We start from the raw sequence: 13,217 nt of genomic DNA, 5'->3' as shown, positions 1-13,217 counted from the left end.
TTAAATTGAGAGCATGTGATTGAAAGTTAAAGACCAAGCTTAACTTCAGTGCCAAGAAGAAAACAATGGAGTCAGTAGTTAAAGAAATAATACAGGATTATCTTGACATTCAAGCATGGATCTGTTAAGAGGAGATCTTGTCTGACCAATATGATTAGCTACTATGAAGTAGTCACAAACTAAGTGGAGTTAAAAATTTTTACATATTTAGATTTCAGTACGGCTTTGACAATTGGTGGCAAGTTACTATTATGGATAAAGCAATAGTTGAATGGCAGGAGACAGAATTTAATGGCAACTGTTCTCCATGGACTAATGTTATGAGTGCAATCCCTTGAGGTTAAATAACATGCCTTTTACTGTTTTCACTAATGATATTGATATATGCATATAAAGTTTAATAACTAATTTTTAGGATGTACAATGGTAGGCAAGGTGGTTAATTAATCTGGATACACTAATTCAACAAGATCTGAATAAGACAGAAAAGTAGCAACTGAAGTTTAATATTATTAAATGCTAGTTCTGACATGAAATACCCTGATCAATGCAAAGAGGCTGCTAAGCCAGCTCACAGAGTTCTATCAATAATATATAGGAATGTTGCCAGCAGGGACAAAACAGGCAATTATCCTGTAGAATAAGGTAATGGTTATGTTGCATACTGCAGTACTGAAGATTTATTTGAATAAATATGAAAAAGGTCAATTAAAAGGGATGAACAAATGAAGTGGTTTTTTTTTTTTTTTTGAGTGATGCAACATAAGCTTGCCTCTTGCATCATTTTGCCACTACTGATGGATGGATACTAATGGAGTCCAAACAGTCTAAAACATCACTAATTAGTGCATGATTATCTAGTTATTTTTAACATATTCCAATTATTTTACTATACTTAGGGGTCAAATTCTTAATATTGACTATATTTTACATGGAGTTGTGTTTTTATAACTAAAATTAAATTCTCCATCAGTGCCTTTTACACGAGATCTGAGATAACCTATTCATAAGCAAAAAAAATAAATAAATTTACCACATTTTGGCAGTGACATTTGTCAAGAAACCTGGTATGAGGTGCAGTCTCCATGAGTGGATGTATCCCACAGCAACTAAGAGTGTCATCACCAACCCATGCAACATATATAGTGATGGAATAGATAGTGCCTGTCAGTTCATTAGTACAAAGTCCATGCAATGAGGAAAGGGACTTGACTGAGTCTGAAAATGGAATGATTTGTGGCACTAGGAAGGTGGCGCAAGCATCTTCCAACCACAAGCATTGTTGGCTGTTAAAGGGCCGCAACAGTGAAGGTGTAAGAGGAATGGCCCAAAGAAGGACACACAAGCACCAACATGCCCAGATAGAGAGACCACCAATGGTTAACAGTTGAGGCGGACAGCGGTGTTGGTACATAATACTGTCTAGGACAACGGATGACTCATGGTCTCTCAATTACTGGCAGACTACAACCAGGGCACACAGAGAAACATTTCCAAGCACAGCATCCAGCAGATACTCTTGAGGATAGGCCCACAGAGTACTCAACTTGTCTATACACCCGTGCTGACCGACTGCCACAACACTTCTGCTTGCAGTGGGCACAGGAGTGAATATTGAAGAACCGGTCCAATGTCCAGGAATGGCATCATCAAGCCGATGGATGGGTGTGTATACAACAAAAAACAGGTGAATAACTACAACCAGACTGCATGAAAACAGGCCAGCACAAAAGTAGTGGTATCATGGTTTTGGGGGATGTTTTCATGGGTCCCACTGAACACACCCTCGCCACCAGATCCTACCTCAGCACTGTTAGGAACAAGTTTTGACATACTTGGTTATTGTGTATCCAAATGGCACTGGCTTATTGCAACAAGACAACACCCCATGTCATAAGAACCACACTATGCAGGAAAGGTTCAAGGATCATATATAAGAATTTTGTGCACTCACTTGGCTGCCAGATTCCCCCGTCAAACATTTGTGGACCACGGCATTCACCAGTTCATGCCAGAGTCTCATACCACTGCCAAACTCCATGATGTCTTTTTGTCCAGCTCATGCAGGAAACATGAGAACACCTTCCGTGGTCTCATGGAGTCAATGTCACGCTAAAAGGGTTAAATGTTTCATCTTGATTTCCTACATTGTGTGCAAATTTTCTGTAGCAGCTACAGAAAAGGTCTGCATTTGATTCTAGTCTATGGCCAGAGGAATTTCTTAGGCCCCTATTTAATCAAGGGTGTGATTAGCCAAGTTCAAGAGGTAGGGCACCCCCAAGAGTTAGCATTAACATTTGTTGAGGCATATGATGCAAGAAAGCAAGCTTATACAGCATCAGCAGAAAAAAAAAAATTCCCATTTCGCCAGATGGGCGAAATGGGAAGGTTTTTTCACTCCAAATGTTTGTCTAGTTCAGCCTTAAATTTATTTAACTATCAACTTTCACAACAGATGGGTCTGTTCCAGCAATCAACTACCTGCTGGCTAAAGGCAAACTTCTACACATCTATTCTACAACTGTCTTTCCTCAATTTGAATCTATGCCCCTTCAAAGTCCTTAGTCTGAGCAAACGGAACTATATCTTCAGCATTGAGCCTGCTCAAACCATTCAAGGCCATATACATCTCAATCAGATCACCTCGCAGGTGCCTAGTCTCCAGATGCTGCAACTTGCAGACTTAAGCCTTTCTTCATAAGCACACCCCTTTGTTCCTCTCACCAATCTTGTTGCCCTTCTCTGTACTCGTTCTAGCAACTCTACATCCTTCCTAAAATGAGGACTCCAGACCTGTACGCAGTACTTAAGGCATGGTGTGACCACTGCCTTATACAAAGGGATAATCACCTCCTTGTCTCTGCTAGCAAAATTCCTATATATCATTGGCAAAATCTGTTCTGGCTGCCCATCTGCACTGCTCAGAGAACTTCATATGGGACTGCACAATTACCCCCAGGTCTTTTTCATTCTCCATCTCCCTGAGTGTGCATTAATAGCCTTAGTTGCTAATGCGCCAATAAAATCCAAATCCCTGAGTGTAGAACACACAGTTGGTACATTTCTCTTGGGTTACTGCTACCCATATGCAATACTTTGTGTTTGTCAACGTTAAACTTCAGTTGCCACTTACCATCCCATTTTCCCAAATTATTTAGATCCATTTGGAGTAGCATACTCCAAATGGATTTAAATTTATTTGTTAACTAATGTTAACAACCCTGTCAACCTCTGTATCATCTGCAAACTTGGACATTAAGCCTGATATACCTTCATCAATATCATTAATAAATATATAAAACAACATTGGGCCCAACATTGAACCCTGGGGAACTCCACTAATAACATTTGTCCACAAAGAGCAGTGTCCATTGATTACCACTCTCTGTTGTCTCTCACTCAACCATCCCTTTATCCATTGTAGCAACTTACCCTTAATGCCATACCTCTCCAATTTGTACATCAGTTTTCCATATGCAACAGTATCAAATGTTTTCCTGAAATTGTAGTATATGATATCAAAATTATTTTTTGCATCCAGTTCCTGTGACCACATCATAGTATCCTATCAAATTGGTCATACAAGACTTCCCCTTAACAAACCCATGCTGTGTCTGAACTATTACTATAGTCTTGTCTAGGTGATTCTGTATCACCCCTAGTTATTCTAGGTTTTTTGTCACTTGCACATACAAAGTAGATAAACAAATTTGGCAACAAACATTGGTACTGTTAAAAATAGTTTTTTTTTAAATTTATTAAATGTTTATGTTAATTTGTTACAGAGTTACTATTGGAATACAAATTTCAGAATATATTTTATTGAGCAGCTTTCTAGAATTCTGTTCAACCAGTGCTGCCACATCTGAAAATTACATTAAACAATGAAAAATAATTGTTTCAGTAGAAAAATCGACAACAGTGTAGTTTTTAACGCCAATTTCAAATCTGCAGAATTGTTTTCCTAGCACCCTCAGTTCGCAAGATATTTCATATTTTAGTTATCATGTATTTAGATTTTGGTCTATCTGTTTATAGTAGTAGTTCCCTCAGTTCGCAAGATATTTCATATTTTAGTTATCATGTATTTAGATTTTGGTCTATCTGTTTATAGTAGTAGTGGCAGCGATGACAAATGATGAAAGAAAGCAAGTTTATATAGCATCAGCAAAAAAAAAAAAACAAAAAAAAAACAGTTCACTCAAATCTATACCTTCCAAGAATTTGTCTAATTCTCACTTTATTCAACCCATCCACTTCCACAATAACAGATGGAGGCCTGTTCCAACAATCAACCATCCGATGGCTGAACTGCCACACATCTATCCTGCAACCACTGTTTCTCCCTTTCTCAACTTGAATTTATATCCCCTACTGTGTGTAGTCTTAGCAAGTGGAAGAATACCATTAACATTCAGCTTCTTCTTCAAACACCTCAATAAGATCTCCCCACAGGTGTCTAGTCTCGAGACACTGCAATTTGCAGAACTGAAGACTTTCTAAGTAACAGCACCCTTTTGTTCCCTTCACCAGTCTCATTGTCCTTCTCTGTACCCGTTCCAGCAGATCTATATTTTTCCTAAAGTGAGGCCTTTGGACCTGTATACAGTAGTCAAGATGCAGCCTAACCATGGCCTTATACAAAAGGGATAATCAACTCCTTAACACTGCCAGCAAAGTAATTGTAATAGTAGTAGAGGCATGTGATCCAAGAAAGCAAGCTTATGTAGCATCAGCCAAAAAAAAAAAAAAAAAAAAAACATTTCGCACATCCACTGCCTCTAAACGTTTGTTCAGTTTCCCCTTGAATTTATTTAAGCTATCAACTTGCACAACAACAGATGGAAGTCTGTTCCAGCAATCAACTACCCACTAGCTAAAGGCAAATTTCCACACATCTATGGAAAGTTTATGTATATCATTGAAAAAAACCATGTAAGCTGCCCTGGCAGCATGTCTGCACTACCCAGAGAATTTCATATCTGACTGCACAAATACCCAAAGTCTTTTTCATTCTCTACTACTATGAATGTTGTACCACACAGTTGGTACACTGATCTGAATTACTGCTATCCATATGCAGTACCTTTCATTTGTCAATGTTAGACTTTGACTACTACTTCTCAGTCCATCAACCCAATTTTCCTAGATCTTCTTGAAGTAGCTCACCCTGATGCTTGTTGTTAACCACCCTGCCAACCTTTGCATCATCTACAAACTTAGCCATTAACTCTTCATCAATATCATTGATAAATATTGAAAACAACAATGGACCTAGCACTGAACCCTAGGAACTCCACTAATAATATCTGTCCATGTAGAGCAGTGCCCATAGATAACCACTGTCTTCTTCCACTTAGCCATCCCTTTATCCATAGCAGTAATTTGTCCATAATGCCACATTGCTCCAATGTACAGCAGCCTTTTATGTGCAACACTATAAAAAGCCTTCCTGAAATCAGAGTATATGATGTCAAAATTATTTTTTGCATCCAATTCCTTGGTCACTGCATCACAGTAACCTATCAGATTGGTTAAACAAGACTGGCCCCTTGACAAATCCATGCTGTGATTGCAGTATAATTGCATTACTTCTTTAACCAGTGATTCCATTATTTTCCCTGGAACAGACATTAAGCCAACAAGTCTGTAATTACTCATGTTGCCTTTTGATCCTCCTTTATGAACTGGGAATATATTCACACATCTCCAGTCCATAGGGACTTCTCTGAATCCAAGGATGCTCTCATAATTATGGCTAAGGATTTGCTTACCCTCTTTGCTGTCTCCCTTAATACAATTAGATAGGTTATATCTGCCCCAGGTGCCTTTTTTTTATGTCCATCCTCAACAAAATCTCCTCCACTTTCCTTTCAGCTATCACAAAGTCATTTGGCTCCTCATTAGTGTTTCATAAACTTCTGGCATCCCCTTCCCTACAAAATTCCTCATGTATGAATGTAGATGCAAAATATTCATTCAATTTATCTGTAACCTGAGCAGGATCATTAACAATTAACTCATAGACATTAAGTGGTCCAATGTGATTCAACATCTTCCTTCTAATAATAATATAAGCATAGAAGTGTCTTTGCTGTTTTTCTTTACCAGAGACTTCTCATAATCTGCCTTAGCTTGCCTAACCTCCTTTGTGAGTTGATTACAGACTAATTTATATCTATCATTGGCATCTGTATCATCTAATAATTTATATGCAACCTATGCACTTCTCTTTATGCCATGTGTCTCAATAGTTCATCCAACATCTGCACCTCTTCTGTCCTTCCTGTATATGTTATACTTCCCATATTCAAATTCAGCATTACTTATGTCTGAGTAACACCATCTCTCTCTCTCTCTCTCTCTCTCTCTCTCTCTCTGGTATTCCTAAACTGTCTAAGTTTGATGACTTAATCAGTACTTCAAATTCATTAAATTTACTTATAATGCTCCTAGCATTAGTGTACATTCAAGTATAAGTGCACATGTTCCAACTCTTAGTTACTCTAACACAGCACACATATTCATTTGTTCCACGATCACCCACAACAGGGCCTGAAATCCCAGTTATATTAGTTGGACTGATAATTAAGAAATTCTGATGTCAGGAGTTTTCTAAATCGTCCTGCAGTGGTCAGTCAGTAGACTTTTCTGGTCAGATCAGATCAAAACAATTTTATTTTAAAAAATACTATTGCTTTCTGTGTGAGTGGAACAGATGAAAGCCAAAACCATCCATTACATAACTAAGATTTGATCCCTTCACATGACTCTTGTACCTGGAGAGAAAACTGTTTTTATGAGCCAATCACTGGTCAAACATATTTTTAAATTTTATTTTCACATAGAGTTATGTATAATGAAAAATTATGTGAACCTTATGGACAGGAATGGAGATAGATTTAAAACTGAAGTTTCCATGCCAAAATCAAAAAATGCATATTTGTCAGTCTGCAACTCAGTTATTGAGTAGCTTTGATGAACATTTTGAAAGAGTGGTAAATCCTTTGGAAATGCAAAAAATATTCATAATCAATAAAGTTTGACCATTTTTTTGAGCAACAGACAACTATAAAACCCTGGCTAAGAATTTATTACACGCCCACCAGTTGTAATATGCCTATAAAAATACATCCTCTCCCTTCTCATATTCAGACTTCCCCTTATATAACCTTCTACTCATAATCTGGGGGAAAAGGCTAATAACGCTTCCATGAAAACATTACATTTCCCAAGAAGTTGGAAGCCCAGTATATTGACGGGCATTAATCAGAGAGGCTCCTGACAATTACAAAAGGAGAAAAATATTGGGGAAAATGGAAAAAAATATTTTTCATTTGTTCATCTGCACTCCTCTCAAAATCTGTGGGTGCTAGGCAATTTCTGAAGTATACCACATTTTTGGAGGAGAAGAAAAAAAATGGTTGCCTAGTGCTAGGGAAAATATCGAGCTGGTATATCAGCTGTTCGCATCAACAGTTCAAGCCACTGATGCGTAAAATTGATGCACGTGAAATCCTAACAAACATATCATAAAAAGTGGTTTTCCTAAATATAAATTTTATTAAAATTATAATAATAACCAATCATCAAACATTTTTAATAAAAATATGTGCACAATTCTCATATGAACTACTACGTTTTCTTAACCCCCCCCCCTTTTTTTTATAATAATACACCACTGAGAAATAATACACGAATGAAAGACTATGACAAAGACAAACCTGAAAATCAGATAAAATTTGCTCTCTGTTCTCTTCCATCCTCAGAAAACTAGATTCTACAACTACTATTCCACTTGAATTTGCTACTCGTTAAGCCTCACGACGTTTTTAAAAAGTTAAATGGAAAGTTAAAGCGCCATCTGTTAATATCAATGACGACCCTACCGAAAAGTTAGTTTCTACTGATCATTGAACAGTTCTTCAGAGTCATGATATGCTTGAAAATAAGGGCACCTTACGGGCTGAAATCCTTTGATGAATTTGCGGGCGGTCCGTAAAAAAATAGCCAAAATGTTAAAGCTTATGTCAAAGGGCAAAGGTGTCTGTAAAATATTCGTGCCAGTAATAATAACACAGTTAGAAATTTTTTTAGCATTTAATAAACATACAGTATGCTACAACATGTGTTGTTTCACCAAATTAAAAAATACCTGGAAAGAAAAACCAGTTTCATACTCTGCAATTTATTGCAGAGTATGACAATGGCATAAGTGATCCTCTAAGGCAGCGTTTCCCAAACTGGGGTCCGTAGACCAGTTCCAGGGGGTTCGCCAAACGGTGGTCGACCATATATATATATACGAAGTGTGTCTAAAAAGTAATGAGACTGGTGCTATAAATTTTTTTATTAACAACTGAACTACAAATCAACATTATCCCCTTCAAAATAGTTCCCTTGGGAAGCGATACACCGCCGGAGACGTTGCTCTCACTCCAGGTAGCTGGTATGTCACGACTTTTGGATGTTGTTCACAGTTCCAAAATGACGACCTTTGAGATGGAATTTGAGCTTGGGGAAAACGAAGAAGTCGAACGGACTCAGGTCAGGTGAGTATGGGGGCTGCGGAACCACTGCAATACCCTTTTGGTCAAAAATTCGGTCACGGAAATGACAGTGTGACAGGGAGCGTTGTCGTGATGCAGCATCTAAGAGTTCGCAATCTCCAGCCGGACACGATTAACCCTTTTTCTGAGTCGTTCAAGGACCTTACACTAGTACTGATGATTAACTGTTTGATCTTGAGGCACAAATTACTTATGAACACACCTTGACTGTCGAAAAAACAAATTAGCATGAATTTGATTTTCGATTTGCACTTTCTTGCTTTTTTCGGGAGCGATGAGTTGCTCGTATGCCACACCAAACTTTGTCGTTTGGTTTCGGGATGGTACTAGAAAATCCACGCTTTATCACCCATTATGACATGTTTGAAAAACTTTTTTTCGTCATTTTCGATGCGTTCAAGAAGGTCCAGGCACACATTCCTTCGGTTTTCCTTTTGTTCGTTGGTGAGGTTTTTTGGAACGAGCTTTGCACAAATTTTTAATGTCGTGAACGGTTTGGTGATTCAAATTCAACTCATTACCGATGATTCTGGCTGTCAAACGGCGATCAGACTCCACGAATGCCCTAACTTTGGTCACATTTTCGTCCGTTTTTGACGTGCAAGGTCTTCCAGAATGAGGTTCGTCTTCCACACTCTCACGGCCATCCAAAAATGCTTTATGGTACTTAAAAATCTGTGCCCGTTTCTGTTGCAGAAACCAAGTAGCAAAAGTAGTATTTCCCAATCCACTACATAGCAGTGGATTGGGAAATACCCAATCGTTCGCCTATCGCTCGAGTACTCGTACTCCGATTGCCTTCTGCAAGACGTAGGACATTCTCCTCATTGTCTGGCGTCCTCGTCGTTCGCTCTCGATTCATGGTACCTCTCGTGAAGCAACCAGTGTCACGTAACCTTCTGTGCACACGTGCGAAAATCGTATGATGAGGAGCACGCCTGTGCGGCCTGTTACAGTCCGGTCCGCAGCACCATACGCGAGGTGCATGTCGGCCAGTTCAACGTTTGAATACTCGTCCATCCTACTGCCTCGGGAACCGGTTCGCAAATGCTGACTTCCAGCGGGATCGCTGTTCACGAGACCTTCCCTTCAACGTCCTCTATCGCATGACGAAGGCATTTCTGACCCTGCAATGCTATGTAATTCCGATTCGTCTTTGGGCCCCTACACCTCCTGCAAGTTTGTCGCACTGGTCGTGAATCACCCTGTATATACAAAATACCTCAACAAAATTAATTGAATAAATTTTTTTCTGGATTATTTTAACGTGAGTAATGTGGCTGAAGGCAAATATGTGATATAATAGGCGTCCTGGAATGCAAATTTAGAGTATCCAATAGATATCCCCAGGGGTCACATCTGGTGAGTATGGGCTTCTTGCTGTCCGTCTTGCTGTAAGAAACAGCAAGATGGAACTTTACGTCCTGTCATCAACTGGGGTGTGCTAACGAAGAAAGGCATATGTTCTGCAAGTTGCAGCATCTGGAGACTAGGCACCTGCGAAGTTATCTGATTGACGTGTATAAGGCCTTGAATGGTTTGAGCAGGCTCAATGCTGACGAGATACTTCCGCTTGCTCGGATTAAGAACGTGATATTTCCGCTTGCTCAGATTAAGAACGTGAGGGGGGTATAGACTCAAATTGAGAAAAGACAGCTGTAGAATAGATGTAAGGAAATTTGCGTTTAGCCATCGGGTAGCTCGTTGTTGGCACAGGCTTCCAACTGTTGTTATGGAAGTTAATAGCTAAGATAAATTTAAGGCTGAACGAGACAAACATTTCGAGTGACCGGATGGGTGAAATGGGAAATTTTGTTTTCTTTTTTGCTGATGCGTTTTAGTCTACAAACAAACTCTAGACAGCACAGCAATCTTTTACGTAGAGCAGTATTAAGGGCTTTTCTTAATTTGAAATGTATGTTGTTAAAATTATTTTTTTCATCCTGTTCCTTTGTTATTGCGTCAAAGTATCAAATCAGAGAATTCAGACAAGATCACAACTGAAGCTAGTATAAGCTTGCTTTTCTTGCATCATATGCCTCAACTAATAAAATAAATAAATACATTTTCTGATTATACTCCGGAACGACCAAACGGTCAGAGGAGTTCAAAGATAGCCAGAATACATGAAACAGCACCTTATTCAGCAGTCACGGGCTAGAACCCCGGTCACTCAAGGCACGTGTACTTATGCACCCGCGCGCCTGACCACTAGGCTACGGCGACTGCTGGGGACATATGTGAAAACATTTCTAACCGGATTGTGTTAAGGAAGTCCATTCAAGTGGACTCTACGAAAGGAAGGCAGTGGCAGTAGTAGTGGCACGTGATGCAAGAAAGCAAGTGTAGGAGCTTATGCAGCATCAGCCAAAAAAAAAAAAAAATCACACCATTCCCTCCAAATGCCTGTCCAGTTCCTCCTTAAATTTATTTAACCTATCAACTTCCACAACGACAGATGGAAGTTTGTAGTAGTAGTAGTAGTAGTAGTAGTGGCATGTGATGCAATAAAGCAAATGTATGAGCTTATGCAGCATCAGCCAAAAAAAAAAAAAAAATCACACCATTCCCTCCAAATGCCTGTCCAGTTCCTCCTTAAATTTATTCAACCTATCAACTTCCACAACGACAGATGGAAGTTTGTAGTAGTAGTAGTAGTAGTAGTAGTAGTGGCATGTGATGCAAGAAAGCAAATGTATGAGCTTATGCAGCATCAGCCAAAAAAAAAAAAAAAAAAAAAATCACACCATTCCCTCCAAATGCCTGTCCAGTTCCTCCTTAAATTTATTCAACCTATCAACTTCCACAACGACAGATGGAAGTTTGTTCCAGCAATTAACCACCCGCTGGCTAAAGGCAAATTTCCGCACATCTATTCTACATCTGTCTTTTCTTAATTTGAATTTATGCCCCCTTAGGTTCGTAACCTGAACAAGTGGAAGGATCCCATCAGAATTCAGCGTGCTCAACACATTCAAGGCCTTATATACCTCAATCATATCACCGCGCAGGTGCCTAGTCTCCAGCCACTGCAATTTGCAGAACTTAAGCCTCTCTTGGTAAGAGGATCCCTTCATTCCCCTCACCAATCTTGTTGCCCTTCTCTGTACACGTTCAAGTAAATCTACATCCTTCCTAAAATGAGGCCTCCAGACCTGTACGCAGTACTCAAGGCGTGGCCTGACCATTGCCTTATAGAGAGGGATAATCACCTCCTTTTCCCTGCTAGCAAAATTCTATATATCATTGACAAAACCCCATGACCTGCCCTGGCAGCCTGTCTGCATTGCTCAGAGAACTTCATATCTGCCTGCACAATTACTCCCAGGTCTTTTTCATTTTCCACCACCTTAAGTGTAGTACCACACAGTTGGTACGTTTCTCTGGGGTTACTTCTACCCATATGCAGTACTTTGCATTTGTCAAGGTTAAACTTCAGTTGCCACTTCTTAGCCCATCTGCCCAAATTATCTAGTTCCTGTTGCAGTAGCACACTGCCATTACTGTCATTAACAACCCTGCCAACCTTTGTATCATCTGCAAACTTCGACATTAAGCCTGATATACCTTCATCAATATCATTGATAAATATACAAAACAACAGAGGACCTAACACCGAACCCTGTGGGACTCCACTAATAACATTAGTCCAAGAAGAGCAGCACCCATTGATTACCACCCTCTGTCTTCTAGCACTTAACCATCCTTTTATCCATTGTAGCAACTTACCCTTAATACCATTCTGCTCCAATTTGTACAATAGTCTTCCATGCGCAACAGTGTCAAAAGCTTTCCTGAAATCCAAATATATGATATCAAAATTATTTTTTGCATCCAGTTCCTTTGTAACCACATCATAATATCCTATCAAATTTGTCAGACAAGACATTCCCTTAACAAACCCATGCTGTGTCTGAATTATTGCTGCAGTCTTGTCTAGATGATCCTGCAATGCATCTTTGACCAGCGACTCCATTATTTTACCCGGAACAGAAGTTAAACTAACTGGTCTGTAGTTACTCGTGTCACCCTTCGATCTCCCTTTGTGAATTGGGGATACATTTGCACATCTCCAGTCCGTGGGAACCTCCCCTGAGTCCAAGGATGCTCTCATAATTATGGCTAAGGGTTTGCTAAGTTGCTTTGCCGCCTCCTTTAATATAACTGAATAGATCCCATCCACCCCAGGTGCTTTTCTTGCGTTTAACTTCAACAGTTTCTCTTCCACTTTGCTCTCAGTTATTACAAAATCATTAAGTATCTTGCTACAATTTGATAACCTTCTGCCATTTTCAAACCTTAATAATTCCTCATGTGTGAATGTAGATGCAAAATACTCATTCAGTTTGTTTGCTATCTGAGCAGGATCATCAACAGTCGAACCTTCGATGTCAAGTGGACCAATCAGATTCATCCCCTTCCTTTTAGAGTTTATATAAGTAAAGAAATCCTTGCTGTTTTTCTTAGCATTTTTTGCCAAGGATTTCTCGTAATCTGCCTTCGCCTGCCGAACCTCCTTTGTGACCTGATTACAGATTAACTTATATCTGCCATAGGCTCCAGCAATTAACCACCCGCTGGCTAAAGGCAAATTTCCGCACATCCATTCTACATCTGTCCTTTCTTAATTTGAACTTATGTCCCCGT

The 13,217-nt window shown here is 39.3% G+C and overlaps 1 protein-coding gene across 1 annotated transcript in view; it reads right to left on the bottom strand.

Annotated features, from left to right (window-relative positions):
• Nucleotides 1-7,840, bottom strand: part of LOC150077591 (uncharacterized) — a 52,463-nt gene extending 44,623 nt beyond the window's left edge. The window contains exon 1 of the mRNA XM_090385954.1: nt 7,725-7,840. Coding sequence (XP_090242080.1) covers nt 7,725-7,763 — 39 coding nt within the window. The 5' untranslated portion in view covers nt 7,764-7,840. The remainder of the gene's footprint in view (nt 1-7,724) is intronic.
• Nucleotides 7,841-13,217: the final 5,377 nt, after the last annotated feature.

The sequence above is a fragment of the Mastigoproctus giganteus genome, chromosome 12 (genome assembly GCF_048544385.1).
Source record: "Mastigoproctus giganteus isolate SK-2022 chromosome 12, ASM4854438v1, whole genome shotgun sequence".
Lineage (NCBI taxonomy): Eukaryota > Metazoa > Arthropoda > Arachnida > Uropygi > Thelyphonidae > Mastigoproctus > Mastigoproctus giganteus.
Note: the sequence above shows the minus strand (reverse complement) of the source record. Positions and strands in the feature narration are given on the sequence as shown.